General features: G+C 41.9%; 1 protein-coding gene across 1 annotated transcript in view; it reads right to left on the bottom strand.

Annotated features, from left to right (window-relative positions):
* Positions 1-525: 525 nt before the first annotated feature.
* Positions 526-18952, bottom strand: part of MORC1 (MORC family CW-type zinc finger 1) — a 91786-nt gene continuing 73359 nt past the window's right edge. Inside the window, exons 24-26 of the mRNA XM_090041464.1 lie at positions 7809-8003; positions 4305-4370; positions 526-1221 (exon numbers count right to left, since the gene is read on the bottom strand). Coding sequence (XP_089897590.1) covers positions 7997-8003 — 7 coding nt within the window. The 3' untranslated portion in view covers positions 526-1221; positions 4305-4370; positions 7809-7996. The remainder of the gene's footprint in view (positions 1222-4304; positions 4371-7808; positions 8004-18952) is intronic.

The raw sequence follows: 18952 nt of genomic DNA, 5'->3' as shown, positions 1-18952 counted from the left end.
AGTTTTCTGCAGAGCATGGCAGTGTTGAAAGAGACTGGAAAAAAATCTTCCCAAGTAACCTGCTTGTTGCAGTGTCCAATATTAACCTTGGGTATTAAGACACATGCTTGTGCTTCAAATTTATGCATTCATTTGGTATTCTGAACTTTTTAATTTACTTCTGTAATAAAATAAAATAAAATGTTATGGCATTGTAGCCAAATACGAAGCAGAAGTTCAATCTTCCTGCACTACATGCTTCTTCAAAAGCACAGACAAGCCTGGTTTGTATAAAACTTATATAGGTCTTCAATGACAAGGACTGTTACACAGTAGTCATTGTTAAATTGCATTTTTCAGATAATCCTAGCAGAACAAATGCAGAAGTCTTTCAGCGAGGTGCTGCAAGATGCATTGTACACTGTTAAGTGCAGAATTGTAGTCCAAGTTTTAACTCATGCTCACTGTCACTGACATCAGTACAAAGGGATTTGTTTGTGTGATGTTTGAATAAAAAGCAGTAGTTCAATATTTGGAAACATTGCCTTTATAAACAAGTCAACGGTTTGCAGACTCTTTAGAACAACTGTATTTACAGCATCCAGAAAAAGCCAACATGCAGTAAACATAGCCTGAAATAATAATTTACATCTTCACTGACAAAACCTAAAACTCCAACAACATTTATTACAATGGCATAGTAATATCTAATTCAAATGAAAAGTTCAAAAGAGGCCCCTGATCCATTACTGAGTGAAAGTGGAAAAAGGCACATGGTTTTTTTGAAACAGACCACTTTGGGACTGGAGGGAAGGCCCCTGCAACTGCTGAGTGGACCAGGAAAATTGGAATTGCTGAGTGCAGGACATCAGGCCTTGAAACTCAATGGAGAGGGAAGTAGTAGGTTTTCTCTTGTGTAGGCCAAGAAGGAGGTGACATCAGAGAAAAAGGGCTGGAATTTAGGCCCAGTACATGAAAAGGTGCATCAGCAACTCAAGGGACTGCTCATGAGTCTGCCAAGGCAGCTGTTCTGTAGTGCCTTGAGGACAACTGTCCTGTAATGGGAAGCTGGGAAGACATTCACCAAGAGGATCCCTCCGGTGAAACCGAGGGCAGGCTCTCTTTCTCCACTGGGTTTGTGCTTATAGAAGGTAAACTTAACATGCCAGAGAAGCACACATCCTGTTTGAGCAGTTCTTCAAGATAGCCATCAAGCTGCTCCAAGTCATCTGTTTCAACACCCTTAAAATGGTAATAAAAAATAAAAACAAACAAACATGAGTGCATCTAAACACTTAATAATCATACAACATTTTAAAACAATTTGTAGGCAAACACATGTCCAAAAAAGTGTTTCCTACCCCCAAAAGCTCATAACCTAAAGTCAAATAAAGGACGGGGGGGAAATAAAGAAACAGTGATGTGACGCTACTGCACGGTCGTCTCAGGCTACTATGCAGTCAGTGTCACAAAAGAGCCATTTGTCAGTGCTACTGTGCAACTCGGGTTAATGTGCAGTCATTTAGTACTTGTCTAAAAATGTACTAAATGACTGCACTGTAACAACTGCGAAGTCAGCATCTTGTGTAGATGTAGCCACAGTATAGGAAAATTGATTATAGAAAGGAAGGAGAAATTGCTTTAAAGAGTAGTCAAGGGCCATGAGCAAACTAGGAGTGGTGATAACACTGTACTGTCCCAGTGTTCCTAGTGTGGAAGCAGCCATCTTTTGCCATTATTTTGCTTGCAGCAGCACAGCAATGCCCCTCTCCAACAAAAGCAAAACCACCTATATTGGTGAAAGTGCAATTTTGCTAGTAGAACTGTGTATGTCTATACTGGATCCTTCCATCTGCTTTTTTAACATCACTTGACACTCCTGCTAGAAATCCCTTTTCACAACATGAGTTAGAGGTGGTTCTGGAGGAAAAGGGGGGGTGGGACTGGAAAAAGCTAGTTTAGATTTACAGTCAGGGAAAAAAGCAGAAAAAAGTGATAAAAGGAAACAGCATGAAGCAAAGAGAAACACATGCATAACTAGAGAGAGATGGGTGGGGGTGTCATCAAGGAGGTCCCTATAGTAAAGCAGATTGAGCTTGAATTTGATGCAGAAAAAGACGAGACGAGGGGATGGCCTGGCTAGTGAGGGAGAACACAGACATAAGCAGGTAGTATTTTGCCTGGATGAGAGAGAAGAGAGATGAGAAGTAAGAAAGGTAGACAGAAGTAGTTTACAAAGAACATTATATTTGGAGCATCTTTACTATAGTGCACTATAACCTAAGGATGTTTACAATAAAAGTTTTAAAGGGATTCTTGCCAACATTTCTCCTGGAAACATTTAATGGCAACACTTCACATGAGTTCAGAACATAATGAAGGAAATTCTCATTAGAGTTGTTAAGATTCTGAAACACAAAGGACACCAGTTGCTCATTTAAGGTTTTATCTTGTAAGATGCCGAGAATATTCAGCTCCCCGTATAAACTGCAGAAAAGCTACCAGAACTGAAAAATAATACTTAGAATTCATGGCATTCAAAAGCTTGTTGAAGTCTATCCCAACTATGCAATTTGTCCAATAAAAGATGTCACCCACAACATGTCTTGCCCCTCTAAAAAATAAACTATTTGAGTTCATTCCTGATGTAAATATCTTTTTTTCCAGATAGTAGACATTTACTGTTTGATGTAGGTTATTATGTTCTTTAGTATTCTGAAGTTCTTTTACATAGGATGCAGGAATTTTGAGTCAGAATGAAACACATTTTTGATTAAAGCAGAGAAAGAAAGTAAAAAGAAAGGTGCTTTGGTCTAGCTAGAAAGAGGGAACTGCATTCCAGTGAGTTGTCTGCTACCAGTAAAGAACGTTCAGATATAGGGCTTCACATAGCTGAAACCTGCTGTCTAGTTAGCAAGTTTACCTAACGATGGATATTCAGGTGGTTTCTTTTGAACCCATGGGGCAGAGCACTCCCCAAGAAGGCTAATGCCCCTCCAAAGCAGATGACAAGTTTACTTGCATATTGAAGATGTTAAGTTTCCTATGGAATTAAGCCTAGATTAGCTAGGACAGGTGAGGAGACAGACCCAGTTCATACTAGCATCAAGGGCCTCTGAAGTTTTGAAACCTACCTGCATAACGTTAGCATAGAAACAGATCTGGGTCAGCTGTGGCAGGATGCATCCAGCCACACCTGATCCAGTTTACTGTGTGAAACAGGCATCACATCTTGTCCAGCATTGGGAAGGGGCAATTTGACCTGTTTGCCTGGGGATTTCCCACATCCTTCTCTGCCCCACACCTCCTTGCTGGGACCTGTGGAGGCATGGGTTAGCAACGGAGCTGAGGAATCCCCAGAGCCACATGCCTCCATGTCAGGACCTGCACTCTATGTGAAGCACAGGTTGGCACGGCTCCCCGTTCAAAGGCACAGGGCATTGGGAATTCCCTGGCTCCCACACCACCCTGCGCCTCCTTGCTGGGATCTGTGCCAACCTGCGCTTCACATGGAAGCACGAATCAGCTCAGGTCCTCGCACAGAGTGCTGTGGAAGCCAGGGAATTCCACAGGTAGATCCCAGTGGCATGTCTGTTTAAGCAGGGAAACCCCGGCTTTCCCTTCTTACCCAGACATGTCCTTGGAGATACCGGGGATGTACTGAGGTAAGTGAAGAAACCCTGACTTTCCACACTCACCCAGACATGACCTCAGAGATCCCAGGGGTGCATCTTGGTAATTTGGGAAAGCCTGGCAGCCACTCCAAGGCCTCGAATAGCACAATTCTGCTCAGGAATGGGCCCCCCAACCCCTTTGAACTCCAGGTTGCCTGTGCTTTCCCACTGTAAGGAAACAGACATCTGCCACAATGTAGTATCAGAAATGATTACTACCTTCTGTCACAGCCACAAATTTGGACATTTGTAGTGCAACAAAATTTAGGGATGTCCATTTGTCTTTGCTTTGTGCCACCATATAATTTTTTCTGACAGCACAAAGGCAACATATGTCTTCATCCTGAGAACTTCTGGCTAAAAACAACAGTTGGTTTCAAAACAAGAAAATGGCAAACATGGAATCACAAAAGTGACATCACAAAGAGGTGGCTAATTGACGAGTATGAAAGGGACCAGGGACTTCAATCCCAGTACTTTTGCACAGCAAAATCACCACCAATCTTTCCCATGTTTTAAATATTAGCACTACCAATATCTACAATGGAAGGTAATGCAAGGCTGAGAATTTACAGACATACTATTTACAATGTTTATCTGACTCAATTTCAGTGACCAGGAGCCAACTGCAAAGATGAGCAGGTCACTTACCTCAGCAGAAAGGTTTTTTTTTTCATTAACTGACCGGCAGTATTTCTGGAATTCAGTGACAGATCCCTGTAAGGGAAAGTAAAACTCATCATAGGAATACTTGTTTTGCTACAGTCCACTTCTCACTACCTGAAGCTTTATAGTCTCTTTGTAAGTGAAGACTTGCAGCCCTTACTAAAAAGGAACAAGCCCATAGTTGAGTATACAACACAACAGCAAACTGATATTTTTGCTTTTTGGTGGCAACATTGATACCACTGCATGGTAGAACCTGAATTCTTTACAGGACTAAGTTCCTCATCCTCTGCAAAGATGAGAATTCATGAACTAGCTGGGGATACATATAGCCACAGCAAAGAGCTGTGCTTAACTGCTGAGGAATTACAGATGAGCGCAGAACCAGCATGCTCTGAAGCAAAGGCTGCAGAAAGCAGCTGAGTAGTTTGTCTTTAATTCTGACAACCTACTGCAAACTAAGTGGGTTGTGAAGCTCCCAGATACAAATGATTTGGGTTCTACCATACAAAAGTCCATCCATCTCTGAAACTAGAATGCATTTAGAGTCAAATCCCAGTTACAATTAAGTCAACTGCAAGGCCCCTGGCAGACATTAATTTTACCTTATAATGGGATCTGAGGAATTTTATACAGATTCCAGAAATGGCACGTCCTGTCATGCCAGATATTTAAGATCTGGCATGGCAGAATATGTGATTCTGGGGATCTGGGATAATACATTTCTCAGTTCCCACTGCATTTCTGCTAGCCCAGGGGGACCTTGGAATCCGGGAATGGCTTTCCAATTCCAGGCTCCCTGCACACTTGGACTTTCAAGGTGGATGGGCAGCTTCACATAAGGGAGCAGGTCCCCAACGCTGGGCTGCCTGCATGGCAGCAAATTTAAAATTGCACCTGGAAGCCTGATATTGGGAAGCCATGGTGGCCCAGCATGCTCTTTAAATCTGCACGTGCTGGGAGGCAAGCATCAGGGAGCCACTCCCTGATCCTGGGCTCCCCATGTGCCTCGAACTCTGAAAGGCTTCCTCAACATCACAGTCAACATTGCCGTCAGCTTCCATCATGGAGCCAGCGGCTTTCCCTTCTGTCTCCCTTGGAAATATCACATATGCCAATAAAAGCGAGATGCAAACCTAGCGCAAAGGTGTTTCACATTTAAAAAGTAACATCCTTTTGGCTGGTCTGACATTTTATCCTGTGCTTGTTTGAATATGTGGCATGTTACAATAAATTGCACAACAAATCTAACATCTTGCAGTGCTCAAGACTCTCAGTGATTTTAATGTAGTTAAGCTGACTTGCAACACAGCAGAAAATCAGCAGCTGCACACACAGACACAAAAAGATGCCTGAGGATTTTTTTAGCTTATTCTCATTACTGTAACATTAGGTAGAAGTAGGGGGCACCCACTGTAATTAGTAGGAAACAGGTTTAAAATTAACAAAAGAATGTACTTTTTTATGCAATGCATAGTTAACTTGTAGAATTCATTGCCACACAAGTGGTGGAGGCAGATGGCAAACCCAGGTCCAAAAAGGAAATAGGCAAACTCATGGATGACCGATCTATTAATGGCTGTTGAACAGGACGATTGGAGATATTTCCTCTGGGATCTCCAAGCCAATAATGATAGATGCCAGGGAGGGCAATGAATAGGGGATAGATCACTCTAGATATATGCAGCTGAATGATCTCTCTCTCTAATGGATCCACGCTTCCCACTGCTGGAGATGGGATACTGACCAGAAAGACCATTGGTTTGACCTAGCATGGTAATTCTTATGTTCTTCCTAACATAAATTCTATTGAAATATATGCTAATCACAATGGCTCCAATGAAACTAAAAGAGTTCTGACAATATGCACCAAGGAGTTAACTAAAGGTACAGACATACAACATGATTATTGTAGATTAATTTACTGTAGACTTAACCCTATTGCAAGTGTACCCTGAAGTAAAAAGTAAGCACGCAGCAGGTTTTTCTAGTCTAACAGCCTGCAATAGGTTGTGTTACATACATGGTCATGGGGAAACAGGGGAGCCAGCTTGCATTGAGAAAACCTTTATTTTAGGGCAGGATGGCTTACGGGTGTGGATACATGATTAGTATAGTTACTCCTCACTTTTGGAGGGTACCTTTTTCACAGTGTAGAAAGACTTACACTGGTGAAAGGCTGTGTGCCATGGGTTTGTTCCACTCTTGTTACAAAGCAAAATCAGCTTACACTACTGTGTCCTCATCCTAAGTGGCAATTCAACTTTAATTTTAAAATTCATGCCGGTTACCTTTTTATTAGTTTTCAGTGACTTATGGACGTTGAAAATGATTGTTCAGTTTTTCAGGCTGTCAGTGGGGTTATTTAGGTTCTATTCTAATTCTGCTGAAACACTTGAAAAAGCATTACAGTGATACCACTGCCTTTGTCCCGGCCCTGCCTCATAAAATATGAAATTAAAACGAGAGTATATTCAAGAAATGTATTTTACTGCATTTAGTTAATGTCATAATAAATATTTATAAACTTGGTACTACATGAGTTGGAGCAGCACTATACTTAAAGAAAACCTTGTGTTTAATTATGAAATCAGCTGTCTGATTAGATTGCAACTTAAAATCTCTAAAATATTAGCCCTACTGTAGGAGCATGCATGTATTTTGGATTTACCTACATGGAACTCAAGCAGTGTGAAATAAATAAATCATATTCCACACGTTAGGAGGTATATAGGCATCTAAAAGCAATCCTATTCCACCCTGTTTGAGTCTCTGTAAAACTGACTTTTGTAATGGGCCTCTATCATGGTCTTAAGACTGTCACAGAAAGAAGAGAGGAGGAAGAAACCCATTTATTTTTTGCATTTCTATTTTTCCAAAGGACTCCAGCAGGTTGGAATAGTACCATATTTAGATACTTAGGCATCTCTGAGGTTAGATAGGATCTAGCCCATTTTGCACAGTAAGGTTGGATGTGAATTCACGGTGCACTAGCCACTCTCCATTACCTCCCTGAAGTAGAAACAGCTGACATAGATTGAATCAATGTGGGGTGACCTACCTTGCACAAAGGCACTTTCCATATGTGTACTATGCACTAAAAGTCACCAGGCAGGAAGTCTGTGTAGAGTGGCTTTGCTGCTTACTGACGTCTTTGTGTATACAAGTCCTCTGCTGTGAGATGTTTACAGCAGCTTTTTAGCTGTCAAGGATGCCAGGAAAAATCAGATAGCTCAACTTACTAGTAGATTTTTTTTTTTGTTACCTCACTGAAAACACAGTTCATGATTCTAATGAACCTTTCCAGCCTCCAGAGCATTTTTAGTTTTAGAAATGTATCTGTGAACAAATTCATAATGCACGGACACTTACTATGATATGGAGACCTACCATAGTCTAGAACAGCAATCTCCAGGACAAGCTGTATTTTTCTTCTTATGGAAAAATACCAAGAGCTCATTAATAATACAAATCTGAATTATCACTCACTGGAAGAAGCCGCTGTAGTAATTCTGCCATCTTTTCCCGAAGGTTCTTCAGCTTTTCTTTTGTAGCTTTCATTTCTAACTCGCATCCTCTTTGTTGCAATTCCCAAACTTTTGCTACTTCACAAGAGTGGCTAGTTATAGACTGAATTTTCCCAAGTAGCTGCCTTTCATATTCAGTGAAATAGTCTTTTATAACCTAGAGTTGAAATTGTAAGCGTATTTTATTAGAATTAAAAGCAATACAACTAGGATGTAGTTAAATATATATGTGTATATATACACACCTGTATAAATATATTTGATTTTAATGGATAACTGACTTATTGTAGTCTATCACACTTGAATACAGAGTAGCCCAGCATAAAAATGGACAATGAAACCTTGCTTTCACTGTTGACAACACTTGATTGTGTGGGAAGAGTTCAATTTAATCATAATATTTTCCTTTTTAACCTCCTGCCCCCTTTGTCTCGTCTAAACCATGTTGCAGACTGAAACATTTCTCTTAAAATGCCTCCCCTTTTTCCTAGAAAGCTAATGAGGAACGCTTAAAGGCTGCCCATTGAAAATTATTGAAATTTCTGCACAGAGGAATGAGCTAAGAGTGTAAGGTTCTTATTGAGATGCGGAAACAGAGATAGCTCTACAAAGCAGAAATTCATATTGTTCTGCCTATGTCAATTATGTTCTGCATTATTATTTTGAAAGAATTGGAGTTCCATATTAGGCTGGATTTTGTGTTAAAGAGAATGGTTGGAAAAGAGTCCAGACATTTTTAATTTGCTCTCCATTAGACAGTAATTTCATCACCAGTAATACACTACAGAAGTGTTGCCTTACATTACCGCAGTGCTGTGACTCTTCCAAAGATACTTCATGACGATGGCAATTCTTAGCAAATCTGAGGCTTCCTTATGGAAAATACAGTGGCTCAGCATGCACATTGTTTACAAAATTGCTGTTTAACTGACTTCTGGTAGGCAGAGAAAGTTAATCTATATCTTAACCAGGAAACCCAAAGGACAAAAGCAGAAGGAAAAATCCTCCACAGGAAAATGTTGCATCTTCCATAACTGAGAATGAACAATGTAAAGACCTTTTCAAAGGGAGATGCAAAGTAAAGCTGCCTAGGCAACATGTACAACTGAAGATAAGTTAAACAGGAAATTTGTCAGCAGTCAGCTGGGAAGGATGAAATGTTGCTGGACAATTTTACCAATACATTAAGTGTTTTTAAAAACTTTCCAAAATTATGTAATAGGTCATATATATCACCATTCTCAGTTACTCAATAAGAAAGTAAGTATAGTAAGCAACTGGGACGGGGGCTGGACTCGATCATCTTCCAATGTCCCTTCCAGCCCTGATGTCTATGAAATCTATGAACCTGTTTTCTAGAATAGATCTTTAGGTGTTTTAATCAACTAGCAATGGAAAGACTAGCATGCTTACTTTCACCATGTTTCTGTTAAATTAGATACGCTTGTATTTGCTCAACTATAAAACAAGTTTTTCCTCCCCAAATCAGCATAGGGAAAAGAGCTCTTCATCTTATATTTGTATACCAGCAACTCTCCCTCTTCTGCCTCCTCCATTAAATACACTGGCTATCATTAAACTGCTGCTAGAAGCAGCATGTGCTCAGTCATGAAAACAACTATGAAGTTGATTCAATGCAGCCCATGTTGAGCATGCCCATATCACACATGGCTCATATTGGGCAAACACTGATGGAAACCTTTTTTGCATGTATGGCCCCTTAAGAAAAAAACAAACAAAAGGTCAGTTACTTCTCCAGGAGGTAATGAGCACTGGGCCGGAAGTACTGCAATGCTACGCTGGCAGTCAGAGATGCCACAGCAAGCTCCAATACCTTCCTCTGGTGCCAAGAATGGTGATGGGAAGTTTTTTTGGTCAGTGAAACCTTTAAAAAAAAAAAAAAAGGGCAGATGTTCCTACAGGTGGGAACAGGCACCGGGCCTGGATATGCTGCCATACCAGGCCAGCACATGATACGCTGGGACAAGCTCTAAGACTTTTCCCTAGTTTCAAAAATGCTGATGAAACCCACCATAAAGGCAGGTCACTACAGCCCATCTGAATAAGAGACAGTGTCCATTGTGCTCATCTCCCCTTAGCACTAATACTTTTGAAAGTCACAGTAAGCCACTACATCAAATCTATTTTGATTTTTTCTTCACTCCCACAGAGGAGTTGTGCCTTTCTTTTCCATTTCCTGTTTCTTCACTAGCCTGAAATGTCTAGCAAACAACGAAACTGCTATGCAGCTGAGAGGCCCTGTTGCTGTCTCTCTCAGCCTGTTGCATGGGATTAGTGTTCCCCTGCCCTCTACAACATGGAGACAAATCAGGCAGACCCATGCCTCATCTGCAAATACATTTTGGAGGGTCCTAGGACTTGTGACAAGAACACCCTGTTCCAGTCATGAGTAGGGGGCTAATTAGCATGTGGAACCTTTGGGGTGGGGTGTGGGGCTGGAGTTCACACATACTGAGCAATGCTGGGCTGTGAGCCACCGTGGCCTGAAATGCTGTTGACTCTGCTGGGGCCCAGCCTAATGAACTATCTGATAAGTCATGAGCTTTTTGGCACTGGACTAATATGCAGAGTTTATATTATGTATAAATAGGTACAAAAATTGTGCTTAAAAGTATGTTAATGGACTGCCTGGGCTGAAATTTGCAGTAGGCAGGGTTGAGGGCAGAGTCAGACCCCTAACAGTCTCCTGTTCCTCTCTGAAGTTCCTGCCTTTCTTTCTGTCGCTTTCCTGCTCTTATGGGTATATGCAGCTTACTTCCACATTGTGCTTGGGGACAAAACAGAGCCTGTGGAAGGTTTGACAGTAAGGGGGGGGGGGGGGGCAGGGCAGGAATGCCACAGAGGGAAGTTGTGGGGGCAGAGGTCAATGGGATTCCCCTCAGCCAGCATTTACCCTGTTATAGCAGTGGAAGGAGGATGAATTCAAGACACTCTGATAATTATATTCTACACCTAGAAAATTATAACAAATTTTCCATATATAGAATCTAAATATGGGGGGGTTATATTCAGGATTGTCTTGTACTCAAGTAAATACAATAATTGTTTGATGAAAAATAGAAAGAGAAGAAAATGATTTTCGTTTTAAGAAACCTTTGGCAGATTTAATCTTACAAAATAAAGTAGCTTTCTCAAGAAAGAGATAGTGAGTGCAGAGTATGTGAAATCAGTTGGGTTCCACTTGACTGTTTTATTCTTGTTTGGAGAAGACAATTATCTGGCTATCACATGGAACACCATTTTAAGTAATAGAAAAACCTTCCTATTCTATTCACCCATTTTATCCATTTAGAGCCAGTACCTGAAGAGAGACCTTAAGAAAAGAAAAGGCCAGGGGAGAGCTGAAGATATTAAGAAAATGAGTTTCATCCCTTACAATTCTTTTGTTTAATTCTTATTTACACTTAAAGCCAGCAGGAAGAATGCACCGACATTCTTCACTAGCTATCACTAAGAAATAAGCTGCAAAGGTAATGGATATATTAGGATCTTGTAATACGCTAAGAGTATGATTCTGCATTCACACTCTCAAATGAAAAAGCCGTTATTCTTAAAAGTAATCCCCCTGAAATTAATGAAGTAGTCTTGCCACTAGAAGTGTCTGACTTTGAAGACTGAACTTTAATGCACTAATGCATCCTATATCATTGTTCTTAAATGACCAGACTGTTTTGTTGGGTCTCTGATGCATTTCCCCATGACAATTCTTGTTAGATATTTAAATTAGACATACTTGAAAGAGTAGGTTTTTGAATGAATGTTTGGCTGTGTTTCAGAAAAATAAGCACCTCTGGTTTCACCGGTAGAGTACTGGCAGTGACAACACTAACCACACTTCTTTATAAACTGGCCATCTGCATTCTTTTAAGAATAAGTTGGCATAAAGCATAAATAGCTGAAATTCTATCCTCAAGTACACCTAAGAAACTTCTGGGTGCTCTGAAGTCAGAAATGCTTTAAGAGTATAACTGGGAACCAAATTTTAACTCAGTTTTACTGACCTAAGCTTAGATGTTTTGTGCACCGGATATTATTTAAGGAGACTGCATCTCTTAAGTATATGTAATAAATACAGCTAAAAAATTCAAAACTCTATAAGTGAAATAATTCTCTTTTCCCTGGAAACCTGCATACAAAATAATTTACTATACCCATCAGATGTCATATCAGTTTAAAATATAAATGAATTACATTTAATAGCTTTACCTGGCTGCTGCGCAATGCTGGCTTCTTTAGTAGTTCAGAAAGACACTCTGGCTATTTTTATGAAAAAAATGAGAATTAAGATTTACACTTAGGTTTTAAGGATATTAGAGTTATGCATGGGATTTGCAGGTGCTCAGAGAAACTGGTTTAATAATAAGATACTAAGTATAAATACATACAGAAAAGAGGCAAAGGAGCAGAGTCCTACACCAACCAGCTGGGAAAACAGAAAAGCAGGTTCCAAAGCATTGTTGCTGTGGTTCCAAAGGGACAAAGTGAACCTTTACTATCAACTGGAGAAGTGTAAAAGTTTTTCAGTTGAGTTATTCATTTACAGAATTGCAGTAATGTCCGAATGTAAGAAAACAAACAATGCTGGAAGAGACTATGGTGACAGGATGAGACAGAACTAGAAACCCCTCTGGCTCTTTGATTTAAGAGAAGAGGTCATAGTAGTTGCTTGACCTATAGGAGAATTCATCTCAGCTGGCTGGAATAGTAACTCTCTATGGACATTTTCTAGAGAGCACTGCATCACATTTAATATGGCAGGACTAAGAGAAGAGTTCCACTGTGCTTGGTGCCACCTATACACAAATGTGTAAGTAAATACCTATGGAATTCCTCCTCTTATCCACAGTCTTCTAGGCTAGGAACAGACATTACACGTAAACCGGATTAAGTGATCAGAAACTGGCTTAAACCTGTAACAGAACAGATGTTTAGTGCACATGATCCAGTTTGAAAATGGATGAAACTGGTTTGAGAGAAAACTCGTTGAATGTAAACTTAACTGATTTGGGTCAAACCAGTTTATGCAATGTCTGTCCCAGACCCCTTGCTGATTTAAGTTCAGTCGGAGTCCCCCAGCATCCTGGCATGCTGCCTGGGCTGGGCAGGGCTCTCTGCTCCACTGCAGGGCTGGCTTCTCCCTTCTGCTCCCTGGCCACAGCAGAATTGCAGGTACAGCAGGGTATGGTGGCTTTCCCATGCCCCCTTCTCTCTACCTCTCACCACTCGCTGCTTAAGCAGAGATCCCTTCCTCCTCTCTTCCAAAGCATGGGCTATAGCCAGCATGTAGTATACCAGCTAATGCTGTGTAAGGCTCTGGCAGAGACTGCAGACACAGCAGGGTCTGCCTGGCTTCCTCCTGCCCTTACCCACCCCCACATTTGATGCTCAAGCAGGAAATCCACCCCGCCCTCATCTCCCACACCAGGAACCCCAACCCCAGGGACTCTAGGCATGTGATATGCTAGCTGATCCCAAGAGTTGTCTGTGTTCATGTCTTTCTCCAATTTCACTGGGATAGGAAGACAAAACAGTGACTGCTAAGGGCTTTTGGAACAAAGCAACAGGTCAGCCAGTGAGCTGTTTAAAGAAGTTTGATGCAATGGAGAGAGGCTATTGTTTTGCTATTGGGGTAATAAAGACTGTTATCAGCCCCCTGGCTGGCTTGCTCGCCTGCCAGTTGGCTTCAGACAGTATGACAAAGTAGGGAGGGAAATTGAAAAGCTCTGTATCATCAACAGATGCATGCACTGTACACCCCCCTTGCCTCAGAGTGATAGCAAGGGGCTGGCAACACTCCTGCCCCTTGAGCAGCCAGTGGGGAAAAGCCTGAGATGCTGCAGGCAGACCTTCCTAATCAGAAGTCCTCCCATGGCCTGGCCTGGCCACACCCCTCTCCCCACATCTCAGCACTGGAAGGAAAGGGAGGGCAGCTCTAGCACCACCCCTGCCCCCCCCACCCCGCTTCTAGCCTGAGCTACTGCAGGCATATGCCTCAATTTCCTCAGTCTAGAGAGAACATCTATCTAGTTTCAAACCAGTTCAGCCTAGCCAGGTTAGACTAACCTGCAAAGACTGAATCAATTCAGGCTCAGGCTTTTTGAATGTCTGTTCTTAGCCCTAAAGGTTTGTATGGCTAGCTTGCAATGCCAAAAAACTTTACAACATGGCAAGTGGAGAAAGTGGTTGTTTTTTTTCCCCCTAGGAGATTTCTGTATGTTTATAAAATCACCCTAGTTTTGGAGGGGTAATTGATTCAACCTTTGAATGTAAGGATAACTGATCACTGATCTTAGAGCAACCAAACCATCAAAGAGGGCATTCCCTTTCAAAATGAATGACCTTCTTCAGAAGGCAGAAGCAATAGTTTAATTCCATGAAGCAGAATAAGGTAGAAGTGTCACTTGTCTAAATTTAAAAAATAGTTTTTTCTGTTAGGGCATGGAAAAATGTATACTTAGTGTGACTTAAAAGAAAGAGGGTGAACTGCGGATTGGGAGTGTGCAACAGCTGTTGTGTTCTAACAGTTCCATGTACATGAACTAGGAGCGATACAAATGTGGAATGTGGAGAACTCCAACTTTCACTTTGAATGACACTGGATTAAAAATTGTGTTGTTACATTTGCATTGCTTCTAGCTTGTGTATGCATAACTGTAAGAACAGTTGTGCTCAATCTTTTTGGCTCATGGGACAGATGGGCAGTGCCCTGTCTGTGTGTGGGCTGGATCCAGCTGGTGGTCCTGATTTGGCACCTGAGGCAGTCACACTGGGACCCCATCTGGTCATGAAGAGGAGCTGTGGGGAGGTGGCATGATCTGGTCCTGAACCAGTTGTGGGGAGGGAAGGGGCATGGCCTAGCTCCAAGCTAGTTGCAGAGGTGGGAAACATGGCAGAGAGGTGTCTGACCCAGCTCCAATCTGCTACTCCAGGCTTGGGTTTCAGGGTTTTTGGAGTATGACAGGGGAGAGGGTGGAAAAATCTGGCAGTGGGGGAGTGATCATGGCAGCAGTGACTTTTAGGGTTTGGGGGTTTCACCCCCCCCCAGACCTTGGGGATCATAGCTGTCATGGTCCCTAGGGCTCTAGGGTGTGGAGAAACCTCTAGACCAAGAGGATCAGTGCAGGGGGGTGTATTGCACCTTCTGGGGTGGAAGAAGGCTGGGATCAGTCTCCCCCCTGCGCTCACAACAAGGCACAATAGGATCTAATGCATAAACCCATAATTGCACCTCCTGTCATGCATCTGTGGCATGGCACAAGGCGTGACTGTGTTAATCATGCATTAGATCCCATTGTGCCATTACTTGCACATGTAGAGGGTGTCTGAAGGCAATGGGAGTTGTACTGCTAACTGTAGACAAGGCATGACAGTCAAGGCATGACCACCAACATTCTGAAAGGCTTCACACATTACCCACTATGGGAATTTACTAATACTTATCAAGCAGAGATGGATATTTCCCCATACTTGAATTCGGAAAGGCTACAGTCTTAATTCCTGTAGTTTTATATAAATGCAGGCTTTGTAATATTCGCCATTTTTTTTCACCTGTTAGAATTCATATTTAGCCTCCAAGCTCACATACCTTAAATAGTGATATTAGTTCCTCAGTAGACATACCACTAATCTGTTCCTGTGACAGCTTACTGTCTGGCAAAAAATACAGCAGAACCTCTCTAAAAAAAAAAAATTCAACAAAAAATGCTATATGTCTTTGTAAAGGTTCTGAAAAGACCACAGTTAACTCCAGAAAGTGAATTATATTCACAACCACAGAATGAAGTCCAGCACTCATGACACCTCTAGTATAAGCTCTTTTGAGATGCTCCTTTATTATTTTCTCATTTACTATGCAACAAATCCACATATAGCAAGGAAAGCAGGTTTCCTCCAAATTTCATTTTTTTGCTGCAGAAAGGTTGGCAGCATCAGACTTTATGGCCAACTTTTCAAGAGTCTATGCAGATAATTACTTCTATACAAACACATTAAGGTAACTTATATGTGAAAAGGATAGGTTTAATGCATTTCTCATTATTGACAGACCTGTCACCCAAGGAAACAGGTAGTACTCTTGCTGATTTCAGCAGATGTCTGTTCAGTTTCATCCAGATGGTAATTATCTGGTTGTTATGTTACCATTATAATGCAAAATTTAGTAAACTGTTTAATTACTGTTACTTCCACTGAACTTATAACTTAATTATGAATCAGGCTTAGACAACATAGCAGATTAAACAAACAACTCTCTTATTGAAATAGGGTATCTATTTTAATACATTTATCTATGTATACACCCTCCCTTTTAACATGGTATTTTCTTCCCAAAGAGTAATAGCACCATTAACAATTACTAATATTATGTCAGAAGAATGCTAAAGCATAGTCAATATATATATATTTTTTTTGAAGATTCTGCATGTTTGTTTTTCTCCTTTAAGAAATTTTCCTCACTCAGTCAGGGTGGCTATATAGTAAGTGTGCTACCAATACTGGAAAGAGAGAGAACAACAGTTCAAACAGAATTTTCATAGTTTTGCTAATTCAAGTCTAACACTTTTTTACACCAACTCTTGTCATTTCATAGGATGTCAAGCCCTCTGTAAATAATTAAGTAGGTTGCTCCCATTCACCTAAGGATTAAATGTACTTTTTTTTTAATTAAAAAAGTTGAAATACCAAAGTTGTATGTTATATCTCCTTCTTAGGTGAATGTCCTAACCACTGTGTGGCAGAGAAATAGGGGGCACTGAACCTGTTTAGCTTCCACAAGAGAAGGCTGAGGGGGGATCTAGTGGCCTGTTACAGACTAGTCAGAGGGGACCAGCAGGCATTGGGGGAGTCCCTGTTCCCCCGAGCACTACCAGGAGTGACTAGGAATAACGGTCACAAGATGGCAGAGGGTAGATTTAGGCTAGATATCAGGAGGCGCTACTTCACGGTCAGGGCGGCTAGGATCTGGAACCAACTTCCAAGAGAAGTGGTGCAGGCTCCTACCCTGGGGGTCTTTAAGAGGAGGCTAGATGAACATCTTGCTGTGGTTGTTTGACCCCAGTACTCTTTCCTGCCATAGCAGGGGGTCGGACTTGATGATCTGCTCAGGTCCCTTCTGACCCCACCAACTATGAAATTATGTTCAGGGCCCTACTCTAACTCATGGTGCTTTACATAAAGCATCATGAGTTAGAGCAGGCCCTCCTCCTCCCACCCAAATTTGCCTGTTGGGTTGAAGGGGGAATCAAGCCTGCCTAGACTGGACCTTCTGGACCACCCCTGTCCCCAGCCCTGCCCTACTCCCCAGGTCCAAGGTTGTCAGCAGGGAGGGAGTGAAGGGAACAGCAGAAGCTACAGGGCTGCTATGCCTGGCCTGAACTGCAGTGGGGGTGGTAAAATGTAGTCCCTCACCTTGCAGCCCCTGCCAACTACCCCAGCTGGAAGGAGTTGGGCTGGGACCCCAGGTGAGGGGGCTCTGTTCTACCCCTATCCCCTTTAACTCAGGCCTGGCTTACTCAGCAGTTGCTACTGCAGCCAGAACTGGAGCAGGGGGTGGGATGGGACAGGGTGGAACGGAGTCCCCTTGCCTTGGGGGCAAGTCCCAATCTCCCCGCAAAACCCCAGCTGGGGGGCTGTGAGGTAGCTTGTGGGCAGCTGTGAGGTGAGGGGCTCCATTCCAACACTCCACTCCAGCTCAGGCCAGGCATAGCAGCACCTGCTGCTGCTCCCTTTCCTCCCTCTCCACTGACAGCGCCACTCCTGAGTGAAAAATTAACTCTTGAGGGAACACGTTCCCCAAGGTGCTCTAAAGCAGAGGGCCTTAATCTGTTACCTGATTAACGAGGGTTAATTTTCTGTGTGATCAGCCATTTTAGAAGTACTCTGCAGCCATGCATGTGTAGGTCACAGCTGTAGAGCGCTTTCTGGGGCCAGATCATGTGAAAAATGTCACTTCTGTCAATGTATGCTCCCTCTGTGTGCACACTCACTCTTTCTCTCTCTTTCTCTGATCAAATGAATCCTGCATTTTTTGCTGCAGGGTGGCATAGCTTAAACAGGGATGAAGAATGTCCCCACAGGTCTGTAAACTTGTTAGGGCACTAGCCTGGGATGTGGGACAGAAACTCAGATTTTTTTTTATTTTTTTTTTTTTTTTAACTAGACTGCTACATAAAAGGACACCATATGCACTTTCTCCTCGACTGTAAAAGGAAAGAGTAAATTCCAATCAGTTCTGTGAAGGAATGAGTATAGGGGCCTATTTCCAGAAAACTGCTCCAGCTGCAGATCCTCACCGCTTAGAAGCACCTCCCAACAGCCACGAATAAGGTGGCTGGATCCCAGGACTTAAAACTTGGTTCTGTCATCAGCATCTCCTTATGGCTTGGCTCCAGGCAGCAGGAGAATGAGCATTTTGACTCAAGGCAGCTTCCTGCTCAGTGTGTTTGTTTTGGAACCATTCAGAATGCCCAATTTTCCACATACATAATTTAAGGAGCCTTGGAGCCACTTTCCAATGTTTTAGATACCACCTAAGGACTAGTCCTTCACTGGATTTGGCCGTCTTTCTTGCAGATCTGGTGTTGGAAGCTATTTCCATTTTTGTAGTGTGGACATGGAACATATTCTGAATTCTAACATTTGTTACGTATCACACAACAGATTTCTGTCTGAAGGCAGAGATTGCTTTTAAGGAGTCTTTCTCCCATTCTGTTTTTAAAAACATAGATTATAACTTTTTCTGTAGCCAGAAAGCAGCAGAAACCTCAAAAATAAAAGACCCAAGGGAATCAGGTCAGGACCTGAAATCATAATTATTTCTGAAATAAAAACAAAGAAAAAACAAAAAAAATAATGACCAGCAGGAAAAATAAATCAAATGGCACTTGCTAATGAGTTAGGGTTACTATATAGACAACATGCAACTCATCAAGAAAATGTATCTTGAGCCAAGATTCTATTTCACTTACTGAGGATGTAAATGGATGTAGGGTCCCTATGGGGTATAATACTCTATGCTGCTCAAGACCTTGAAAAACAGTAAAAGGCAAGTGGGTCCTCCTCTTCCCCTCTATTTTTCTGTGACTCAGT

The sequence above is a fragment of the Crocodylus siamensis genome, chromosome 1 (assembly GCF_052110815.1).
Source record: "Crocodylus siamensis isolate JL-2025a chromosome 1, ASM5211081v1, whole genome shotgun sequence".
Lineage (NCBI taxonomy): Eukaryota > Metazoa > Chordata > Crocodylia > Crocodylidae > Crocodylus > Crocodylus siamensis.
Note: the sequence above shows the minus strand (reverse complement) of the source record. Positions and strands in the feature narration are given on the sequence as shown.